Source organism: Coenobita brevimanus, chromosome 81, assembly GCF_032717465.1.
Source record: "Coenobita brevimanus isolate Jiangsu-jjx chromosome 81, ASM3271746v2, whole genome shotgun sequence".
In the NCBI taxonomy this organism is placed as follows: Eukaryota; Metazoa; Arthropoda; class Malacostraca; order Decapoda; family Coenobitidae; genus Coenobita; species Coenobita brevimanus.
Window position 1 is genome coordinate 21,980,717 of NC_137034.1, and position 23,025 is coordinate 22,003,741.

The following is a 23,025-nucleotide window of genomic DNA, read 5'->3' on the forward strand; positions in this document are numbered from 1 at the left end:
CTATGAGCTTGTTCCTGAAGCCTATAGAGTAAAATTTAGGACAACTTATAAGCAAGATAAGCAATCCCATGTTGAGTATGCAAAAATCAAAGAAGATCTGTTAGAGCAGTGGTTAAATTCTAAGAATGTGGATTTTGATTTTGACAAATTTAAGCAGATGATTTTGCCGGAGGACTTCAAAAGGTGTATTAATAAAGATGTAAGCCTATATCTTGATGAGAAAAGAATAGATAATTTGTCTGATGCTGCAGTTTTAGCTGATGAATATGTTCTCACTCACAAGAGATATTCTAGAGAAAAAAGGAAAGCTGAGAGTAAGTACGTTGCCTCTACTCAGAGTACAGGTAACAGGAAAGAGAATAAAGATGATGTTTCTCAGGAAGTAAATACCAGCTTCACCTCTAGATTTCAGAAAAGTAAATGTACTTATTGTAGTAAGCTTGGTCATACTACGGAGAAATGTTTCAGGAGACAGCGTGATGTGAACAAAAAGGAGTCTTTAAATATTCAGTCAATTGGTCTAGTGTCCACCCTTGAGAGTTCCCAGAATTCTTTAACTGAGTTAACTGAACCTGCTTTGAGGGGTAAATTAAATTCTCATGATGGAGCTCCTCTTTTGAGCAGTAACGTGGGTGACACTCTCAAGAGTTCATGTGCTAATTTCCTGTCTGATGGTTTTGTCAGTCCTCTGGACAGTAATGACAGGAAATCAGTTCAAATATATCGTGATACAGGTGCTTGCCAATCCCTTATGCTGACCAGTGTTCTAGGCTCTAATGTTAATTCCTCTGATGAAACTGTAATCTTACAAGGTGTAGGGAATAATTACTTCTCTGTCCCTCTGTGCAGAGTGAATTTAGAGTCTGGTTTTGTTAATGGTTCCGTTATGGTTGGGTTGGTTGAGACACTCCCAATGTCAGGTGTAACTTTCTTACTTGGAAATGATATTGGTGGAAGTCAAGTGTGTCCAGCTCCTCAGTTGTCTAGTGAGCCAGTGGCTGTGGTCTAGGACTGTGATGTCCCTGATGTGTTCCCTGCATGTGCTGTCACTAGGGCTAAGTCTAAAGTTACTGGTGACTTAGAGGATAATGATGATGATGATGTTATCGTAGCTGACACTTTTCTTGCTAATTTGGACCACTCACCAGATGAGGCAGTACCCCGTAGTGTTGATAATTTGTCTCGTCAAGAGTTGGTTGAGTTGCAGGTTGCTGACCCTGAGTTGAAAGGTCTAGCTAACTCTGCTTGCAGTGTGGAAGAGTCAGCCGGTGCTTCTACTTGTTATTATATAAAGTCAGGAGTACTTATGAGGAAGTGGAGACCCCCAACAGCATCAGCCGACTGTGAATGGGAGGTTGTACATCAAGTTGTCATCCCTCGTGTTTGTAGGCAGGATATCATTAGAGTGGCTCATGATTCCAGTTTGGCAGGACACCTTGGAGTGAGGAAGACTGTGGCACGCATTTTGAAACACTTCTACTGGCCAGGTATCTTCAGGGATGTTTCCTGGTATTGTAAGTCTTGTCACACCTGTCAAGTTGTGGGGAAGTGTAATCAGACCGAAAAGGTTGCACCTCTAGTTCCCATTCCTCCTTCTGAGGCGCCATTCACCCGTATGTTGGTGGATATTGTGGGCCCTCTTCCTAAGACTTCTTCAGGATTTTATGTGTTGACCCTGATTGATATGGCTACTCGTTATCCTGAAGCCATTCCACTTAGAAATATCTCAGCAAAGAACGTGGTTAAGGAAATGCTAGGGTTCTTCACAAAGTTTGGTCTGCCCATGGAGGTACAGTCAGACCAGGGAAGTAATTTCATGTCAAATGTTTTCAAGCAGTCTCTGAAATAGTTGGGCATCACCCAGATCACGTCTTCAGCTTACCATCCCCAGACCCAAGGAGCGTTGGAGAGATATCATGAAACACTCAAATCGATGCTCAAGAAATACTGTTTGGAACATCAGAAAGACTGGGATAAAGGTCTTCCATTCGTTGTATTTGCCGCAAGAGAATCTCCAAATGAATCACTGGGCTTCTCACCTTTTGAACTACTGTTTGGCCATGAAGTAAGAGGACCCCTTAAGTTACTCAAGGAATGCTGGCTGTCGGAGGAAGATGACGTCAACCTGCTGGAGTTTGTGATGAAGTTCAAAGAACGGCTGTCCACTGCTTTACAGCTGGCGAGAGAGAATTTAGGAGCTGCTCAGGAGAAGATGAAGACTTGGTATGATAAGAAGTCCAGGTTACGCCACCTTCAGCCACGAGATCAGGTTTTGATTCTGCTACCGGTGCATGGGCAACCTCTTCAAGTCAAGTTTAGTGGTCCTTATTTCGTGGAGAAGAAACTCAGTGATGTCAACTATGTCATCGCCACACCAGATCGTTGAAAGAACAAGCAACTTTGTCACATCAACATGCTAAAGTTATATCACAGGCGGGACGAAAATAACCCAGTCTGCACTGTAGCTGTTCCACCCGAGTCTGCAAGTGAAGCTCTCCCATGCAGTATGAGCCTGAGTGATAGTTTGGGGAAGAATCCTGATATCATGAATGATCTCCAGACTAAGCTTTGTCATCTAGCTCCCGAGGAAAGGCAGGAGTTTTCGGCATTACTGCAGGAGTACCCGCAAGTGTTCCGTGCCACTCCAGGAAGAACCACTGTGTTGATGCATGATGTCGATGTTGGAGACGCAAAGTCAATTAAATTGCCTCCTTACTGTGTGAACCCAGTGAAAGTTCCTCTCATCGAGAAGGAGCTTTGCTACCTGTTGGACCGCAAGATGATTGAGCCCTGTCAGAGCGAGTGGAGTTCTCCTGTCACTCTAGTCCCTAAGCCAGGTGGGTCACAGCGGCTTTGCATCGACTACAGACGTGTTAATCAGATAACCAAAACAGACACTTACCCTCTCCCTCGTGTGGAAGATTGCATAGACAAGATCGGAAAGGCTAGGTACATAAGAAAGTTTGATTTGTTAAAGGGATACTGGCAAGTACCTATGACTGAACGTGCTAGGGAGATCTCATGTTTTGTAACACTAGGAAAGACTTTTGCATGTTCTGTAATGCCATTTGGTATAAAGAATGCACCAGCCACTTTTCAGAAGCTCATGAATGTTGTGACAGAGGGTTTGGCAGGGTGTGTTGTTTATATTGATGATGTATTAATCTTCAGTGACAACTGGAAAGATCACCTATGCCATGTCAGTAAATTTCATGAGCTTTTGGTTCAGGCTAATCTTGTTGCTAATTTATCAAAGTGTGAGTTTGGTCAAGCTAAAGTTCAGTACCTTGGGTACGTAATTGGTGATGGACATGTTGCACCACCAGGAGCTAAGGTTCAGGTTATAAGTGATCTTCCCAGACCTAAAAGTAGGAAAGAGCTACAAAGATTTTTGGGAATGGTAGGTTATTACAGGAGATTTGTTCTTAACTTTTCAATTCTTGTATCACCACTTACAGACCTACTGAAAAAGAGAGTTAAATTTGTCTGGACCGATGACTGTGAATCCTCTTTCAGCAAAGTTAAAGCTATCCTATTAAGTCAGCCAGTGCTCGCTACTCCAAATTTTGCTAAGCCTTTTAAGATGGCTGTTGACGCAAGTGAAACAGGAGCTGGGGCTGTTTGGCTGCAAGAGGATGATCAGGGTATTGAACACCCTGTATCTTATTACAGTAAGAAGTTCACTCCACCTCAAAAGGACTACTCAGCTATTCAGAAAGAGCTTTTGGCCTTGATTTTGGGTTTACAGCATTTTTCATTTTATTTGTGTTCTGGTTTTGACCCCATAGTCATTTATACCGATCATAACCCACTGAAATTCCTTAGTAAGTTTAAAGATAAAAATCAGAGATTGACAAGATGGAGTCTACATCTTCAGGAGTATTCATTAGACATACAGCATGTCAAGGGGAAAGAAAATGTTATTGCAGATTGCTTATCTAGACTTTAGACAGATTGTTTTAGAGTAATAAGAAATTTCCTTTGTAAATTTCTTTTTCTTTTTTGGGAGATGTTACATAGCCTATGATTTCATCATCCTTTGTGTAATTCTAACGTACAGTATGCTGCATGTTTGATCACGAGCGTGTTCTACCTCACTCCCCCCTTCTCTCCCTTATAGTAGAGTAAGTCGTTCTTTCTCTTGTTCAGAGCAGGAGTGTCAACTCTTTGTCCCCTATGGCTTCATTTGCGCGTCCTTCTTACAAGTTGTATCAAGCTCTGCCGGCCCATATATAATGAGCTCAGTCTCTACATTAATTGTCACTTAGATCTACTCCTCATTTTGCTCACATCTCTGTCCTCCCCTGTACAGTTGTTATTATTGTGAGTGCTCAGGAAGTCTCCAACCAACTAGCAGCTGTGTAATTTGAGTATAACTGTTATTGCATTTTTTTCTTGTACTGTATAGCATAAGGTGTTAATTCGTAGGCCTAGTGAGGTTTTTGTAATTCATGTAAGGTTCTTATTGTCAGCCATCATTAATAATATTTTGTATCTGTAATAATATATCATGCATTCACTGAGTATTATCTGGTTTTCTCATTTTATCAGGGCTGACTTAGATAAATTTACTCTTGCTAATTTCGTGTTAATAGAGGCTATTGCAGTTAACCATATATTTAACCTGTTTTTTGCCATTACATTATCATTATGAGTCCTGAATGTTTAGTTGTTAGTTTGAGCATTAAACTTTAATTTGTAATTTTACCTAACTCTTTTGTTTTGAACCTGGAACTTTACGGGACAGTAGTGATTTTTAGTATTCTCACTTAAAGCGTACATTATCTTTCTGTGTTCCGTAACAATATATATATATATATATATATATATATATATATATATATATATATATATATATATATATATATATATATATATATGCGAGGAAGAAGGAACTAAAGGCCATGAGCCCGCAGTAACAGTTCCCTCCAAGAGAAAAACAAAATACAATATAGAGCCAAATTCAAGATCCGATCATTTTGAGATGCCTGGACACACTGCGTTTGAAAGACTGGAGATCATAGGCAGCAGGAAATACAGACAGAGGGAGACAGTTCCAGAGCTGACCTGTTGCATAAATGAAAGACTGGGAGTAACGGTTAACTCTTGCATTAGAGAGTTGGACAGAAAAAGGATGAGAGTTTGCTGCCAGACGGGTGCTACGCGCCCGTCGTAGAGGTGGAGGAATGCAAGCAGACAGTTCAGAGGAGCAGTGACCATTAAAGTAGCGATAGAAAAGAGATAAAGATGCAACAGTGCGGCGAAGAGACAGAGGTTGAAGGGAGTCAGTAAGAGGAGGAGAGTTAATGAGACGAAAAGCCTTTGACTCCACCCTATTGAGAAGAGCTGTATGTGGGGAGCCACCCCACACATGAGAGTTGTACTCCACACAGGGGCGGATAAAACCCCTGTATAGAGTCAACAATTGCGCAGGGGTAAAGAAAGAGCGGAGTCGGCTTAGCACACCCAATCTCTTGGAAGCAGATTTTACAAGAGATGTAATATGATCTTTCCAAGATAAGTCCTGAGTAAATGAAACCCCAAGCATGTTCAAGGATGATGCAGGATTAAGCTGAATATTATTAAACATTAGTGGGTATACCTGTGGAAGATTTTGTCGGGTTGAAAGGTGTAAGAACTGAGTCTTAGATGCATTAAAAACAACCATATTATTTTTACCCCAGTCAGAGATACGAGCCAAGTCAGACATTAGGTGTGCCATAGCCTCATCCCTTGTTTGTTGAAGTAACTGTTGAGATGGGCGTTGCGGGAACCGAATGGAAAGGTGAAGGGTGGAGTCATCAGCGTATGAGTGGATATGGTTAGATGTACAGCTTAGAAGATCATTGATGAATAAAAGGAAGAGAGTTGGTGATAGGACAGAGCCCTGAGGAACACCACTGTTGATAGATCTAGGAGAAGAACGATGGCCGTCTACAACAGCGGCTATAGAACGACCAGAAAGGAAGCTAGCGATGAAGGCACAGATAGAAGGATAGAAACCGTAGGAGGGCAGTTTGGAAATTAAAGATTTATGCCAGACTCGATCGAAAGCCTTTGAGATGTCAAGTGCAATGGCAAAGCTTTCGCCAAAGTCCCGAAAGGAGGATGACCAGGAGTCTGAAAGGTAGGTGAGAAGATCGCCAGTGGAGCGTCCCTGACGGAACCCATACTGACGATCGGAAAGAAGGTTGTGATAGGAAAGATGCCTTAAAATTTTTCTATTAAGAATTGACTCGAAAACTTTTGAAATACAGGACGTTAAAGCAATTGGACGATAGTTGGAGGGTTGGGAGTGGTCACCCTTCTTTGGGACTGGCTGAATGAGAGCAAACTTCCAGCAAGAAGGAAAGGTACAAGTTGAGAGACAAAGACGAAAGAGTTTGCCTAGGCAGGGTGTAAGCACAGAAGCACAGTTCTTGAGAACAACAGGAGGGACCCCATCAGGCCCATATGCTTTGTTAGTACTGAGGCCAGTGATGGCAGAAAATACATCAACTGAAGAAATTTTAATGTCAGCCATGAGGAAGTCAGAGGGGGGAAGTGATGGAGGAACAGCACCGGAATCGTCTAAGGTAGAATTGGAGGAGAAAGTCTGTGCGAAGAGATCTGCTTTATCAGTAGAAGAAATAGCTACAGAACCATCAGAGTAGAAAAGAGGAGGGAAGGATGATGAGGTAAAGTTGTTAGAAAGATTTTTGGCAAGATGCCAGAAGGAGCGGGAAGAATTCGAGTTGGAGAGTTGAGAGCATTTAGTATGGATGAAATTATTTTTAGTAGAGCGAAGAACAGACTTAGCACGATTCCGGGCAGAAACGTAAAGATGATGTGATTCAGGGGTGGGTTGGCTCCGGTACCTTTTGTAGGCCCTCTCCTTGTTGCGGACAGCATTAGAACAAGCGTGATTAAACCAAGGCTTTCTTGCGTTAGTCAAAGGATATGAGAAAGGAATGTATGCTTCCATGCCCGAGAGAATAACCTCCGTAATGCGCAAGGCACACTCAGATGGCTCACGGCCATGGAAGCAATAATCATTCCAGGGAAAATCAAAGAAGTACTGCCTGAGGGCCTCCCAGTCTGCGGCTCCAAAATGCCACAGACGACGTTTCCCTGGAGGGTCCACAGGCCGTACCGGAGTGATAGGACAGGTTAAGGTAATAAGGTTGTGATCGGAGGAGCCCAACGGAGAGAAAAGATTAACAGAGTAAGCAGAAGGATTAGTTGTGAGGAAGAGGTCAAGTATGTTGGAGCTCTCTCCAAGGCGGTCAGGGATACGGGTAGGGTGCTGTACAAGCTGCTCTAGGTCATTAAGGATAGAAAAGATGTAGGCTTGTTCACCAGGTGGATCCGTGAAAGGAGAGGAGAGCCAAAGGTGGTGGTGAACATTGAAATCTCCAAGAATGGAGATTTCAGAGAAAGGAGAAATGGATAGAATGTGTTCCATCGTAGAAGTAAGATAGTCAAAGAATTTTTGATAGTCAGTAGAATTAGGGGATAAGTAAACAGCACAGATATATTTAGTCAGAGAATGACAGGAAAGCCGAAGCCAGAGTGTGGAGAATTCAGAAGAATCAAGTTCAGGAACACGAGAGCAAGATAAGTCGTTGCGTATATATACACAACAGCCACCTTTGGCTTTGAAATGAGTATAGAGAAAGTAGGAGGATACAGAAAAGGGTTTGCTGTCAGTTGCCTCAGACAGCTGAGTCTCCGTTAGAAAAAGAAGGTGAGGTTTAGAGGAGGAGAGGTGGTGCTCAACAGACCGAAAGTTAGAGGAAAGGCCGCGAATGTTGCAGAAATGAAGAAGAAGAGAGTCAGACAGTGGTTCCAGGCACCTTGAGTCGTCATCGGGAGAGGGGCAGATGGTGGGGGCATTTATGGTCCCCCCCCCTGGGGACTCCGAGGCTTGATATAACGACGCCATTTTAGGTAAATTTTGAATAGGAAGTGTAGTGCGTACTGTGAATGTAGTTTGGTGAAGATAGTTAGAGAAATTTGTACTGGAGAGCATGGTGGCCTACTCTCTGTGTAACTGAGACACTGAAAAAGTTCAGCAAAGGGGGATGGTCAGGAACTAGTCCTGAGGGCTGATGAAACGGGAGCTCCAGCACTCCCTGTCATCAGCTTTCCATCCACCTCGGGAGTACTGCCCTGCTCGACTGGTGCTACAGTCTCTCTCTCTCTCTCTCTCTCTCTCTCTCTCTCTCTCTCTCCATATATATATATATATATATATATATATATATATATATATATATATATATATATATATATATCACAAAGCAAAATTTTTAGGGTAAAATTCAGACTTTTAGGGTATTTCAGGAAGATTTTTAGGGTAAAGGGAAATTTGCTCGTGGAAGCCCTGAGTGGGGTTACGCATTTTTGTTGTGCATGTCTTCTCTATGGTATCCACACACCCTTCTTACCCTCAGCATATTCCCTTAATTCATTTGACTGTCTTGCATCCACTCTTGTCTCCCCTTTTCCCCCACTGCCCATTCAACATAGGCATCCCACCAAATTGAACCTTTCTTACTCCTTGCTACCCTTGCATTCCTAGCCACGCACTCCCTTCATCAGCTCCACACGTTTTCCTAATCAATTTATTCCTAATTCATTGACTCTAACTCATCTTTTCCCTCGGTACTCATCTCACTGCTTTCACTTTAAACTTCGCTACTTGTCATTCCCGTTGTCCCCTTCCTCTCTATCCACCACGATTCTCGCAGCTATATCTTTTATACCACAGTCTTATGATCAATGAACTTCCACCATCACCTCTAACTGCTTTCGTATCTATAACACTTCTAAGCATCTTTCTAAAAATGTTACAGCCACTTAGTCTCCCTTCAATATAAATAGGAAGGTAGATAGACCGATGGATAGAGAGATGTAAACAAGGCCATCTAACCTTTGTGCCATAGCGAGGTTGCCGATGGAAGCAAATCTCTGGTAGCTGGGCTGGTTGACGCCAATGACCTCCAAGGTGAAGTAGAAGCCAAACACGGTGGTCGACCAGAAGGTGTGGCGCACGAAAGGACTTGTGTTCATGCTAGGGCAGAAACAGGAGGCTGTAGTGTGGCCTGTTACTGTAGGATCAAATACTGTATATTTTTTCTCCTTATTATTTCAGTGTCGTTGAATATTATAAAGCAGACTCTAATGTTAACTCTTACCTGTATGACTTTATGTTTTTTTTTTTTTTTTTTTTTAATCACATTGAATTTTATGAAGTTGACTCGAATAAATAGGCTTTATTATATATGTGCGCAAAATGACAGTAGATTGTTTTTATTGAAATTAAACGCACACCATATTATTCCCTTTCAAAACACACACACACACACACACACACACACACACACACACACACACAGGGAGAGAGAGAGAGTTTTGTGCTTTACGGTTAAAATACAACCATTTCCCCAATCACAAGAATCAAACGGTACTCCCATTGCAGATTCTGGCGCTTTCCGTCATTTGGAATTTGCGCCGAAGTAACGGTGACTCACTTGAAGAACTCTATCCTGGAGCCCTGGTCAGCTATGGTCCAGACATTGCCAAGACCAATTTCCTGGCAGCAGATGATGACCACGACCAGCACCCCGCCGAACATGAGCAGCGTTTGCATCACATCAGTATACACCACGGCCCTCACACCACCCTGCAACCACACAGCCCCGGCGGTTAAGGAAGCTCCCTAACGCCTTTTCCCAAGCGATTTATTTTGCTTTTTACATCTTACTGTCCTCTTTTGTGTTATGTAAATCCTTCAGACATAGCCATACTCTGCATAAGTAACGTACAAAAGGATATTAACCAGCCACATCCAAAAATAAATCGCTAAGGAAGAGGTATTAGGGAGACTCCTTACCTGACAACAAAACAGACTACATCTACCCTTCACTTAACCCCTTCCTTACGCTGACGTCTTTTGTAGTTATTCTTGATAGCCACGAACGATTTTATTATTTTTTTTTTTACTTTGGATAGACCTCCGAAGGAATTAATGAAGGCTATATCTAACCCCTCCAGTTGAGAGAGAGAGAGAGAGAGAGAGAGAGAGAGAGAGAGAGAGAGAGAGAGAGATCACCTAACCTGCATATAATTCCGTAAAGACTGATATACCGACACGAAAAATGAGTCCTCGGTTTGAAAGGCGTAACAGCTACACTCATTTTCATCCATCCTATTTCCCTTTTGTATTTCACGTTACCGACTCATTTTCAAGCAAGGAGCATCTAGTGAAGATCAAGGTGCTCTTAAAGTCGCTGTTTTTTTTTTTTTATGCGAGGAAGAAGGAACCAAAGGCTGGGCCCGCATGAACATTCCTTCCAAGAGAAAAAAAAAAAAAAACAATACAAAAGAGAGTCAAATTCAAGATCCATTCATTTCGAGATGCCTGGACACACTGCGTTTTAAAGACTGGAGATCATAGGAAGTAGGAAATACAGACAGAGGGAGACAGTTCCAGAGTTGACCTGTTGCATAAATGAAGGACTGGGAGTAATGGTTAACTCTTGCATTAGAGAGTTGGACAGAAAAGGGATGAAAGTTTGTTGCTAGATGGGTGCTACGCGCCCGTCGTAGAGGTGGAGGGATGCGAGCAGACAGTTCAGAGGAGCAGTGACCATTGAAGCAGTGATAGAATAGACATAAAGAGGCAACAGTGCGGTGAAGAGACAGAGGTTGAAGGGAGCCAATAAGGGGAGGAGAGTTCATGAGACGAATAGCGTTTGACTCCACCCTACTGAGAAGTGCTGTATGTGGTAAGCCTCCCCACACATGAGAGTTGTACTCTAAACAGGGGAGAATAAAGCCCGTGTATAAAGTCAAGAACTGTGCAGGGGTAAAGAAGGCAGGGAGTCGCCTTAGCACACCTAATCTCTTGAAAGCAGATTCTACAAGAGATGCAGTATGATCTTTCTAAGATATGTCTTGTGTGAATGAAACCCCAAGCATGTTCAAGGATGATGCAGGATTGTTATGTCCCAGTCCCCACACTGTCACAGGCTCCAACAGCAGTAGTACAGTACAGGAAGGACGTTGCCCAGTGAGTTGTTCTTCCTATGGTCAGCCTTTGTGTGTGCAGTACACAAGATCAGCTGAGGCGAAAATAAACACTGGCTCCTTAAAGTTCACTGTCTTTATTTTCCATGTAATTCCACTGAATGCTTTCCAACTTCACTGTTCTCACAAGCACTGGAGCTATACACACTTTACTAACTGCTATTACACTTAATGCTTAGCAAACTTCACAGTTATTACACTTAATGCTTGTCACTTCACTGTTCTCTCAAGCTCCAGTGATATACAAACTTCAATAACCCGTTCCTGTTTGCCACTGTTTTCACAAGTACCGGTACCAAAAATATATAATCTTCATTGATTCTGACACTGCACCACACTGAACCAAAACCTACTGCACTTCACTCAAACTGACCCGACACCCGACTAAACTTGTAATAATCTCTTCCCCATCCTTATATAGGCTGGCATTATTCTCGAAACTTCGTGTTTACTCTCGACGGGCAACAGTTGCCAATGCAGAGACAGCCAAAAACATGCAAAAGCTGTCCTACATTACATAACACTCTAAATCATTTACCATACGAACTTAAATTACTTAATTTAACCAGCAATCACTTAAATAAAACATTATTGAGAAAAAGAGCACAAAAATATGAATGTTTAACTTACGACATAACTAAGCTCACAAACAACAGGCAAACTGGCAACTCCGATGACTCGTACAGGAACTTAGGTACGAGAAATGTCTTGAAGGTACGAGACTGCCTAACTGGCAAATCTCCCTTCATAACACTACCCTCTCCCTAGTTCTTTGTCATCCCGACAAAACTGCACAATACATACAAACATAAACCTTAATCTTAATGGAACATCTAACTATACACAAAATAAACCTTCAACTTATCAGGTCTTCTTCTGTGCCACTTCCGACGATGTCCTTGCTTCTCCAGACAGTCCACTCCTCCAGGAAGGTCTTGGTCCTCTTCTTGATGCACTTCTTCTCTTGAGGAACTGTCACCATCCTCTTGCACTTCATCTCCTTTGTCCTCCTCAACATCCTCGGTTGCAGGTGAGCACAATTCCTCAGAGACGTCCCAGCTGAACTGTCCTGGCCCATGGTACCGCCACTGACGGTTCACGTGTACCACCTTTGGGCGAGACTTCCTGTCTTTCCGAATTCGATATGTTTCATCTGATAGGCGTCCAACACAGTGTAAGGCCCTTCCCATGGGCTCTGCAACTTTGGTGACTGTCCCTTCTTTCGCTGAGGATTGTATAACCAAACTTGGTCACCATCCCTGAAGCTCACCTCACTTGCCTTGGCCTCATACTTGCACTTCATCACCTCTCCTGAAAACTTGAGGGCTCCTTGCACTTCATGATGTACCTCTGCCATCCTTTCCTGAAGGTGTTTCACATACCCGGTGGTGTCTGTAGGCAGCTCTTCACCAGGTGGTCTTCCCATTAACAAGTCAACAGGTAAACGTAACTCGTGGCCCAACATCAGTTTTGCAGGAGTGTAGCCAGTAGAGTCATGGGATGCAGACCGATATGCCATCAGCAACGCGGGTAATTTCTGGTCCCAATCCGTTTGTCCATCTACGCAGTACTTGGTCAGTTCTTGTCCCAGGGTCCAGTTGAATTTTTCCACCATCCCATCTGACTGTGGCCTTAGTGGGGTCATCTTGGTCTTCTTGATCCCCAATAACTTGCAGCACTCACAGAACACAGCAGACTCGAAGTTTCTACCGTGGTCTAAATGTAGCTTTTGTGGCATCCCAAAACTACAGAAAAACTGATCAACCAACACCTGAGCAACAGTCGCAGCCTCTTGATCAGGGATAGCATAGGCTTCTGGCCACTTTGTGAAGTAGTCCATGGCAACACATATATACTGGTTTCCTCTCTCAGTGAGTGGCAAAGGTCTAGCAATGTCCACCGCAACTCTTTCCATCGGAGCACCCACTTGGTACAGCTGGAGAGGGGCGCAACCACGTTTCTTGGGTCCCTTCTTGGCACAGCACAAATCACAGGCCCGGCACCACTCTTCGACATCCTGACGCATGCCAATCCAGTAGAACTTGTGTCGCAGCTGGCTTAGAATTGTCTTCACTCCCAGGTGCCCGCTAGTGATCTGGTTATGGGACTTATCCAAGATCTCAGACCTCATCTTCTTCAGAACCACCAGTTGCCAACACTCGCTGAGGCCATTGGGTGTCTTCCACTGATGCTCCAGTAGTCTGTTGCAACGAAGAAGGTCCCACTGACTCCAGCAGCTCCTGGTCGCAGGGCAACCTGGAAACTCCTCCCCATGATGGTTGCACTGCACTCCCCTGCAGCCACTCCAGCACTGGTTGCAAATCTCCACCCTCCATCTGCATCCTCCCCAGGTCTTCTCTGTCCAACGCCGGCCCCGTCACTACAGTACAGCAGCATTTCTTCCTTTGATTCCCATTCCTACTATGCTGCATGTCGTCTGTCCTTCTGTCTTCTTGCACACTATTCATCAAGGTTCTCCTGCATTTCTTCAGTGGTGGGTCTTCTGCAGCCTTCTTTTTATCATCCCAACCATTCTGACCCGCAAGTAACTCAAACTGTGCAAGGTATGCTTCCCAAGATACTCTACCATCACTTTCTTGAGGTTTCTTCTTAACTGAATCCCCATTATAGCCATGCACTTCACGGGTTTGGGGCCTAAAAACTGGGGCAACGTAATTATGTCCAGGACTTGAACCTCCAACATTCTGGTTATTCAACCCTGCAATGCCTTCTTCAGATGTCCAGGATCCGCCAAGATTCACCATACACTGGCCATTCCTTTCTTATGCTCCCTGTACACTAACCTGAGGCTCAGCAGTGCAATATTTCTCTACAGCCTCAATTTTCTCACTAATTATCTGCACATGATCGGCTACATGCTTTGACTGGTCATCTACATGCTGTCTGCACTCCATCACTATTCCCTCACTAATCTTCAGCTGGCTGTCCACATGCTGTTTGCACTCCATCACTATTTCCTCGCTAATTGTCTTCAACTTGTCATCTACATGCTGTTTACATTCCATCACATTATTGCTTACCTTATACTTCTGCTGCTCTAGCTTAGCATCTACTTCCTCCTTAGGCTGTTGCTGTTCTTCCTTCATTTCCACCATGAAAGCATCTGGCTGTCCTTGAACCCTCAGTTCCACCTCCCCCCGTTGCCCCCGTAATGCCTCCCGAAGCTGTTCATATTGTTCTTTCTGTTCTTCATTCTGTGCCTGTAATTGTTCCTTGAGTTCGTTCTTGAGCTCTTTCCGTTTTTCACCTTGGACCTGTACTTGTGCTTGGAGTTTTTCCTGTCCTTCACTCTGTGCTTGTAATTGTGCTTGGAGTTTTTTCTGTCCTTCGTTTTGTGTTTGAATATATGCTTGTAATAGTTTCATAATTCCACCCAGCAATGCCTCTTCCTGCCTAGCCTGGACTCTTGTCTGGACACCTTCCTGCTCCATGTCGAAGATTAGACTCACTGCAGCCCTGAAATAATAATTCCTCTCTCCTGACACCAGTGTTACGTCCCAGTTCCCACACTGCCACAGGCTCCAACAGCAGTAGTACAGTACAGGAAGGACGTTGCCCAGTGAGTTGTTCTTCCTATGGTCAGCCTTTGTGTGTGCAGTACACAAGATCAGCTGAGGCGAAAATAAACACTGGCTCCTTAAAGTTCACTGTCTTTATTTTCCATGTAATTCCACTGAATGCTTTCCAACTTCACTGTTCTCACAAGCACTGGAGCTATACACACTTTACTAACTGCTATTACACTTAATGCTTAGCAAACTTCACAGTTATTACACTTAATGCTTGTCACTTCACTGTTCTCTCAAGCTCCAGTGATATACAAACTTCAATAACCCGTTCCTGTTTGCCACTGTTTTCACAAGTACCGGTACCAAAAATATATAATCTTCATTGATTCTGACACTGCACCACACTGAACCAAAACCTACTGCACTTCACTCAAACTGACCTGACACCGGACAAAACTTGTAATTTTTTTTTTTTTCCGGCCTATCAACCATTGGGGCCGAAGCCCCTGGTTATTAAGGCCATATATATATATATATATATATATATATATATATATATATATATAAATTTAAAAATATATAAATATATATATATATATATATATATATATATATATATATATATATATATATATATATATATACATTTAAACATATATACATATATATACAAACATATATATATACATACATACACACACACACTTCCATGCATACATACAGACACACTTTCATGCAAACGTACATATATATATAATAATTTTAATCTTACTTATTTTTATTTTTTTTTTATTTTTTTTTTCTTAATTTTTTCTTGTTTTTATATATTTTATACCTTATATTATAAAAGAAAAATTAATCTAAAGACCCTAAAACTAATCACCTAACAGACAAATCTCTAACCTATACTAAATCCTGCAGAGACAAATAGCTAGACCTACATTAATGGTAAAAATACCTCGACTAACAGAACACCATCGACTGCAGATATGTAATGCCTTTCTACATGACATACTTGCACTCATCACCTGGTGACTGTCAGTCGAGGCACAACCTAATATAGGGGACATCAATATATGAAAGGGAACCAGACGAGTCAGGAACATTTCCATATACGTCAACTGTCGTCCCTAATTAGAATAACTTAAGCAAGATAATATAATGTATTTACATAATTTGTACAAAAAGTGAAGAACATCGCCCAGCAGACCACCATCGACTGCAAGTGCCCAATACCTTCCTATATTGCACACTTGCACTCATCAGCTGGTGACTGTCAGGCGAGGAACTTGGCTTAATGTAGGGGACATCTATATTAGAAATAGGTCGGTGGGAGGAGGAACTATTTAAAGTATGTCAACTGTCAACCCTAATTAATATTACAATATATACATATTTACTGTTCATAAAAACCATAACCACACAGTAAAAAAGTCACATCACTCTGATCAGTCCGGTCTCTCTCAAGAAAGCCATCAATTTATCAGTCATAACAATGTCCCCATCACCTAGGATGGTGGAAAGGGTGAAGGGGACGTCTACTGCGCTGCAGTAATTTATAAGTGAAGCACGTTCACGAATAAATCGCCGACAGCGCAGGATGATATGACTGATAGATAACACCGCATTACAAATGTCACAGTGCGGTGGGAAGCGTCTTTCCATATATGGTTTTATGTGGGTTAAAATGGTGGCATTAAGCCGTAACCGTGCCAACACTTTTTCTTCTAGGCGACTGGGGCGGTTGGCAGTGTCCCAGTCGCCCAGGTACGGCTTACAAGTTGGAATATTTAGTCTGGTCCACTGACCTTGCCACAGAAGATTTATTGATTTCTTTCCGAGAGATAGACTCGACCGTAGATCACGAGGAACGTCCCAAGTCTCCTCGAGCTCTACAGCCGACTTTGCAAGTAAGTCAGCCTGCTCATTGCCGTAGATACGACAATGACCAGGCACCCAGATCAGCGTGAATGACTTGTTGCATGAATGCAACTTATTAATGATGCGGCCCTGGATCTCATGAGAGTCCGTAGTGCAAGATGCAATTGCCTGAAGGGCTGATTTTGAATCTGAAAATATGACAAATGAGTCATGCCTAGAATTGAGAGCATCGTCTATGGCTTTGTCGATAGCAAAAAGTTCTGAAGTAAATACAGACGTATGAGTCGGCAACCGATACCTGAGGGCACATTCAGTCGACCACACACTTGCACCCACACATTCACTCGACTTGGAGCCGTCGGTGTACAATTGATGGGACCCCAAGTGACGAACAATAATGTTACGAAACAAATGGTGGACCTCCGCCTCCGGCGCCTTGGCCTTTGGTGCTGGGAGCCATGTAACATCGACTGTAAAGCCGGGTGGCTCCCAAGGCACTATATTTTTAAGCACCAACTTGTCACAGTCACTGGGGTCCACATCAAGCTCCTGAGTCAGTAAGTGGAGGCGAGCGGCAAGTGGCCGACGCACCCCCCGCAGAAGGTGGTGGTAATGACGTAGGGGGGTACAGGCCACATTGCTGATATTGCTTTTCCTTAATGTCCTTATGCCGTAGGACAAGGCCAGGTGGTCACGGCGAATACAGAGGGGAGGCACATTCGCCTCCACTTCCATACGAGCCACACGGGTACACCGGACAGCTCCAAGACACATTCGCAAGCATTTATTCTGCAACACATCCAATCCTTTCAGCGTGGCATCAGATGCCGAGCCATACACCTGTGCGCCATAGTCTAGCTTCGATCGAATAAGGGACTTATACACCATAAATAAAGATTTTCTGTCGGCACCCCATGTAGTACCCGCTAGGTACTTGAGAACATTTAGCGGTTTATCACAACGAGCAAGCAAAGTATTAACGTGAAGTTTAAAATTCATTCTTCAATCAAAATGTATTCCTAAAAATTTTACAGAATTTTGAAAAGGTACCGCCTGATTATCCAAAGTTAAGCACAAATTAGGTACGTTACGATTAGTGAAGACTATAGCGGCACACTTACGTACGGAAAACTTAGTTCCCACTGCAAGGCCCATTGGTGGACGGAGTCAAGGGCTGCTTGAATCCGCCCCGCCGAAAATTGTGCATTACGGGAAGAGTGCCATATTGCACAATCGTCAGCGTAGAGCAATATTTAAGATTCCTCGGGATGGGAGCTGATGACAGAATATCATTGATCATAATACTAAATAAAGTAGGACTAAGCACACTTCCCTGTGGCACCCCGTTTTCCTAGATAAAAATATCCGATGTTATGTTACGGGGCAATTTGACAGAGAAAGTTCTGTCTTTTAAGAAATTTGAAATAAAAACAGGCAAATTTCCTCTTAAACTATTAGCATAGAGCTTCATTAGTATACCGTGTTGCCAGGTCATGTCATAGGCTTTATGGATGTCCAAGAATACCCCTATCATGAATTCTTTATTGGCAAATGCCTCTGCAATACAATGCTCCAAATTCATTAAATGATCTAGTGAACTTCTGTATTTACGGAAGCCACATTGTTGATCATTTAACAAATTCTTCGACTCTAAAACAAAAAGAAGCCTATTGTTAACCATACGTTCCATGACCTTACATAGACAAGAAGTCAACACAATAGGACGAAATGAAGTGGGATTCATAAGACGACCAGCCTCTTTGGGTATCGGTATGACGTGCGCAAAGTGCCATGAGTTTGGGAACGTTTGAGATGCCCAAATCTCATTGTACAATGCTAACATCTTAATCAGGTTGTCCTGATTAAGATGCTGGATCATACCGTACGTGATGGTGTCTGGTCCAGGGCTGGTGTTTTTACAGGATTTAAGGGCAAGGAGCAGTTCATCTAGCATAAACTCTTGGTTGTATGGGGAGCCTACGTCTTCTGTGGCAAAGTCTAATATCTGTAGCTCAGCCGTGCGTTTATGATGTTGAAAACGTGGATCATAATTGGTTGAGCTACTTACATGAGAAAAACTCCTGGCGAGGATGTTAGCAACGTCCACGGGCTCGTCATAGATGTTGTTATTAACCTGAAGGGTGGTGATTGGAAAATATGGGCCTTTATTATTTAATATTCTTATAGTGGACCAGACTTTACGTAATGGTGTTGTACGAGTCACCGTGGACACAAAGGACCGCCAGGAGTCACGTTTGGCCCTTCTTATTATTCTCCTTGCCTCAGCCCGTGCCTGTTTGTATGCAATAAAATTTTTCTCAGTGGGCTGACTATCAAAAATCCTGTATCTCCTATTGCGTTTTCTTAATGCTTGGCGGCAATCCGGCGTCCACCAATGTGCTCTATGCTTCGCATGAACTGTAGAAGTCTTGGGAATAGCAGCCTCAGCTGCGTGTAATATGGATTGGGTTATATTTTCGACCTTAACATCTATGGTCTCCCCAGATATATCTAAATCGGCGATCCTTGAGAAGGATCCCCAATCTGCTTTCTTATAGTTAAATTTTGGAGGTGGAGGGTCCGAAATGATGTCGCGTGTATAAGAAAGACAGATGGGTAAATGATTACTTCCCAAGGAGTCGTCGTAAGGGTCCCCATGAGAGATCTTGATGTATACCAGGGGAGGCCAAAGATAAGTCAATGGCCGAAAAGTTACCAGTACGATCATCTACACGAGTCGCTCTACCATCGTTCAGAAGACAGAGGTTGGACTGTAATATTAGGTCGGCTACTTGCTCCCCACGACCATCAATCCTCAAGCTACCCCACTGATAGTGATGGGCGTTAAAATCGCCCAACGCTAACTTATTTCCAGGCAGATGTTCAAATAGTGAATTTAAAGCATCACTATCAATGGGGCCATGTGGAGGACAGTACAGAGAGCAAATAGACAGATACGTGTTACTAAATTTTACTCTGCATGCGACAGCTTCCAGAGTAGAATTTAGAATCACTTCCGTTTGTGGGTGTGATTTGTGTGTGTAAATGGCAACTCCGTGACCTTCATATCTTCTGTGCGAGTGGTAGTGTTTGAACTGTGGAGGATCAGGATGATCCTCCAGGCACGTCTCCCGTAAACAAACAACGTCTGGCCTGTGTATTGACAGCAAGATTGCTATATCTTGTAACTTATTCCCAATACCTCTACAATTCCACTGTAATACAGTGAAAGCGACAGTTTAAGATTTACGTTGGAGGCCAGTGTGTTTAGGCTTTTTTTGCCGCCCGCCAGAAGGCAAGCGACTACCGGTGGACCTATCCGGTGCTTGCTTACAGAAACCTCCATATTTTCATCAATTACGAGGTTCCCAGATTCCACCGAGGAAGAGCTATTCTTTCTCTCCCTCGCTGGGCCAGGAGCAGGAAGAACATGAGGACATGACTTAGTAAGGGTGGTCATATTACTCTTACAAGAGTTGTCAGGCTTCGTTTTAGGCTTGACTGACTGAGAAGCAGCAGCAGCCTGAGAGTAGGAAGTTGTAACAGGGGTATCAGGTTGAGAGGTGGATTGGACAGGAGGCTGAGATGGAGAGGTAGAATGTGTGACAAGAGGAACCGGTTCAGGGTCAGTCTGTGTCCCAGCAGAGCACATCACGGGACGGGACATCACCGCCGAAGCATAGGACCTATTCGGCGTAGGAGTTGCATGCAACTCCTTCACCTTTTTCCTTGCTTCATAGTAGGAGACACCCTCAGTCGCCTTCACTGTGCAGACCTCTTTCTCCTCCTTCCACTTGGGACAGTCCCTAGAGGAAGTGGAGTGAGCACCCTTACAGTGGAAGCAACAGATAGTCTCTGATGTGCATTGCTCAGCATCGTGACCCTGTGTTGCACATTTGCCACACACTGACTGTGAAGCCCGACAATTCTTAGCAATGTGCCCATATAATTGACACTTCATGCAACGGAGTGGGTTGGGGATATAAGGTCTGACATTAACAATTTCATAGCCAACTTTGACATGTGCCGGGAGTGAAACTTTGCCGAAAGTCAAAACAATGGTGGCCGTCTTCGTCCATATGCCTTCGGAAAATCTAGTTATAAACTGGGCATCGATGACATCTTGCTGAGCAAGATCCTCTATGATGTCTTCCTCACTCATCACCATGAGATCCCTGCAAGTGATAACCCCCTTGCAGGAATTCATGGATGTTGGGATCTTGGCCTCGACATCATAGATATGAAACTTACGCAGCTTCAGCAAGTCTTTAACTTGGGAGGAATTATTAGTCTTGACAAGGAGGTCTCCATTCACAAGTCTTTTTACTTGTTCCACCTCCCCAGCACAGCCATCAATAACCTTCTTAATCATGAAGGGATTGAGACTGCTCAAGGGAGTGGAACCTAGAGCATGGATGATTACAAATTCGGCATTTTTTACATTAATGTCCAGAGGCAATTGAGTCTGGGGCTGTTCTGTCTGGGGGCTGTCAGTCCGTTGATCGGTCAGGTGTCAGTCAGGACCACCTCCCCCCCTGAGGGGGGGAGAGGCAGTAGGGGCGTCCTCCATAGTACCACTCCCCCTTAGCGGGGGAAGTGGGAAGAAGGAGAGAAAACGAGCAAGGGACAAACAACTGGGGACCACACACCTAAGTCTGAGGTTGCCCTCTCAAACCACTCCAGGGAGGCCCGACCGTGTTTATTCACGCCCCAGAGCGATCAGTGGGGGGGACCCTCCGTGGGCGATAAGCAAAGGTAAACTCAGTATAGTAGAACAGACACCTACTGTTCTAACTAACAGGAAGAGGAGGAAAATGAGTACTAACTATCCTATCGAGCACCAGAAGGGTGAAAAAAAAGAACTAAAGCCAGTGAGGCAACCCTACAAGCTAGAGAAGAGCTCAGCACACGTCCGCACTCTTCACAACCATGCATCAAAGTCCAACACTTGTAATAATCACTTCCCCATCCTTATATAGGCTTGCATTATTCTCGAAACTTCTTGTTTACTCTCGAGGCAACAGTTGCCAATGCAGAGAACCAAAAACATGCAGAAGCTGTCCTACATTACATAACACTAAATCATTTACCATACGAACTTAAATTACATAATTTAACAAACAATCACTTAAATAAAACATTATTGAGAAAAAGAGCACACAAAAAATTAATGTTTAACTTACGACATAACTAAGCTCACAAACAACAGGCAAACTGGCAACTCTGATGACTCGTACAGGAACTTAGGTACGAGAAACGTCTCGAAGATACGAGACTGCCTAACTGGCAAATCTCCCTTCATAACATTATTAAACATTAGTGGGTACTTCTGTGGAAGATTTCGTCGGGTTGACAGGTGTTAAAACTGAGATTTTAATGTATTAAAAACAAGATTATTTTTACCCAAGTCAGAGATACAAGCCAAGTCAGACATTAGGTGTGTCATAGCCTCATCCCCTGTTTGTTGAAGTAAATGCTGAGATGGACGTTGCGGGAACCGAATGGAGAGGTGAAGGGTGGAATTATCAGCGTACGAATGGATAGGATTAGATGTACAGCTTATAAGATGATGGATGAATAAAAGGAAGAGAGTTGGTGATAGGACAGAACCCTGAGGAGCACCACTGTTGATAAATCTAGGAGAAGAACGATGGCCGTCTACAACACCATGTATAGAACGACCAGAAAGGAAGCTAGAGATGAAGGCACAGATAAAAGGATAGAAACCGTAAGAGGGCAGTTTGAAAATTAAAGATTTATGAAGCTAGAGATGAAGGCACAGATAGAAGGATAGAAACTGTAAGAGGGCAGTTTGAAAATTAAAGATTTATGCCAGACTCGATTGAAAGCCTTAGAGATGTCAAGTGCAATGGCAAAGCTTTCGTCAAAGTCCCAAAGGAGGATGACCAGGAGTCTGAAAGGTAGGTGAGAAGATTGCCAGTGGAGCATCCCTGACAGAACCTATACTGACGATCAGAAAGAAGGTTGTGATAGGAAAGATACTTTAAAATTTTCTGTTAAGAGTCAACTCGAAAATTTTTGAGACACAGGATGTTAAATGAATTGGATGATAGTTAGAGGGTTGGGAATAGTCACCCCTTTTTGGGACTGGCTGAATGAGAGCAAACTTCCAGCAAGAAGGAAAGGTACAAGTTGAAAGACAAAGGTGAAAGATTTATCCTAGGCAGGGTGTAAGCACAGAAGCACAGTTCTTGAGGACAACAGGAGGGACTCCATGAGGCCCATATGCCTTGTTAGTATTGAGGCCAGCGATAGCAGAAAATACATCAATTGAAGAAATTTTAATGTCAGTCATGAGGAAGTCAGAGGGGGGAAGTGATGGAGGAACAGCACTGGAATCATCTAAGGTGGAATTGGTGGAGAAAGTCTGAGCAAATAGATCTGCTTTATCAGTAGAAGAAATAGCTACCGAGCCATCAGAGCAGAAAAGAGGGAAGGATGATGAGGTAAAGTTGCTAGAAAGGTTTTTGGCAAGGTGCCAGAAGGAGCGGGAAGAATTCGAGTTGGAGAGTTGAGAACA

The 23,025-nt window shown here is 43.3% G+C and overlaps 1 protein-coding gene across 1 annotated transcript in view; it reads right to left on the reverse strand.

The window, feature by feature from the left end:
• The window catches only part of LOC145409502 (sodium-coupled monocarboxylate transporter 1-like), a 69,762-nt gene that overhangs the window by 36,993 nt on the left and 9,744 nt on the right, over window positions 1-23,025 (reverse strand). The window contains exons 4-5 of the mRNA XM_080279893.1: window positions 9,516-9,667; window positions 8,915-9,055 (exon numbers count right to left, since the gene is read on the reverse strand). Of these exons, the coding sequence (XP_080136019.1) occupies window positions 8,915-9,055; window positions 9,516-9,667 (293 nt within the window). The remainder of the gene's footprint in view (window positions 1-8,914; window positions 9,056-9,515; window positions 9,668-23,025) is intronic.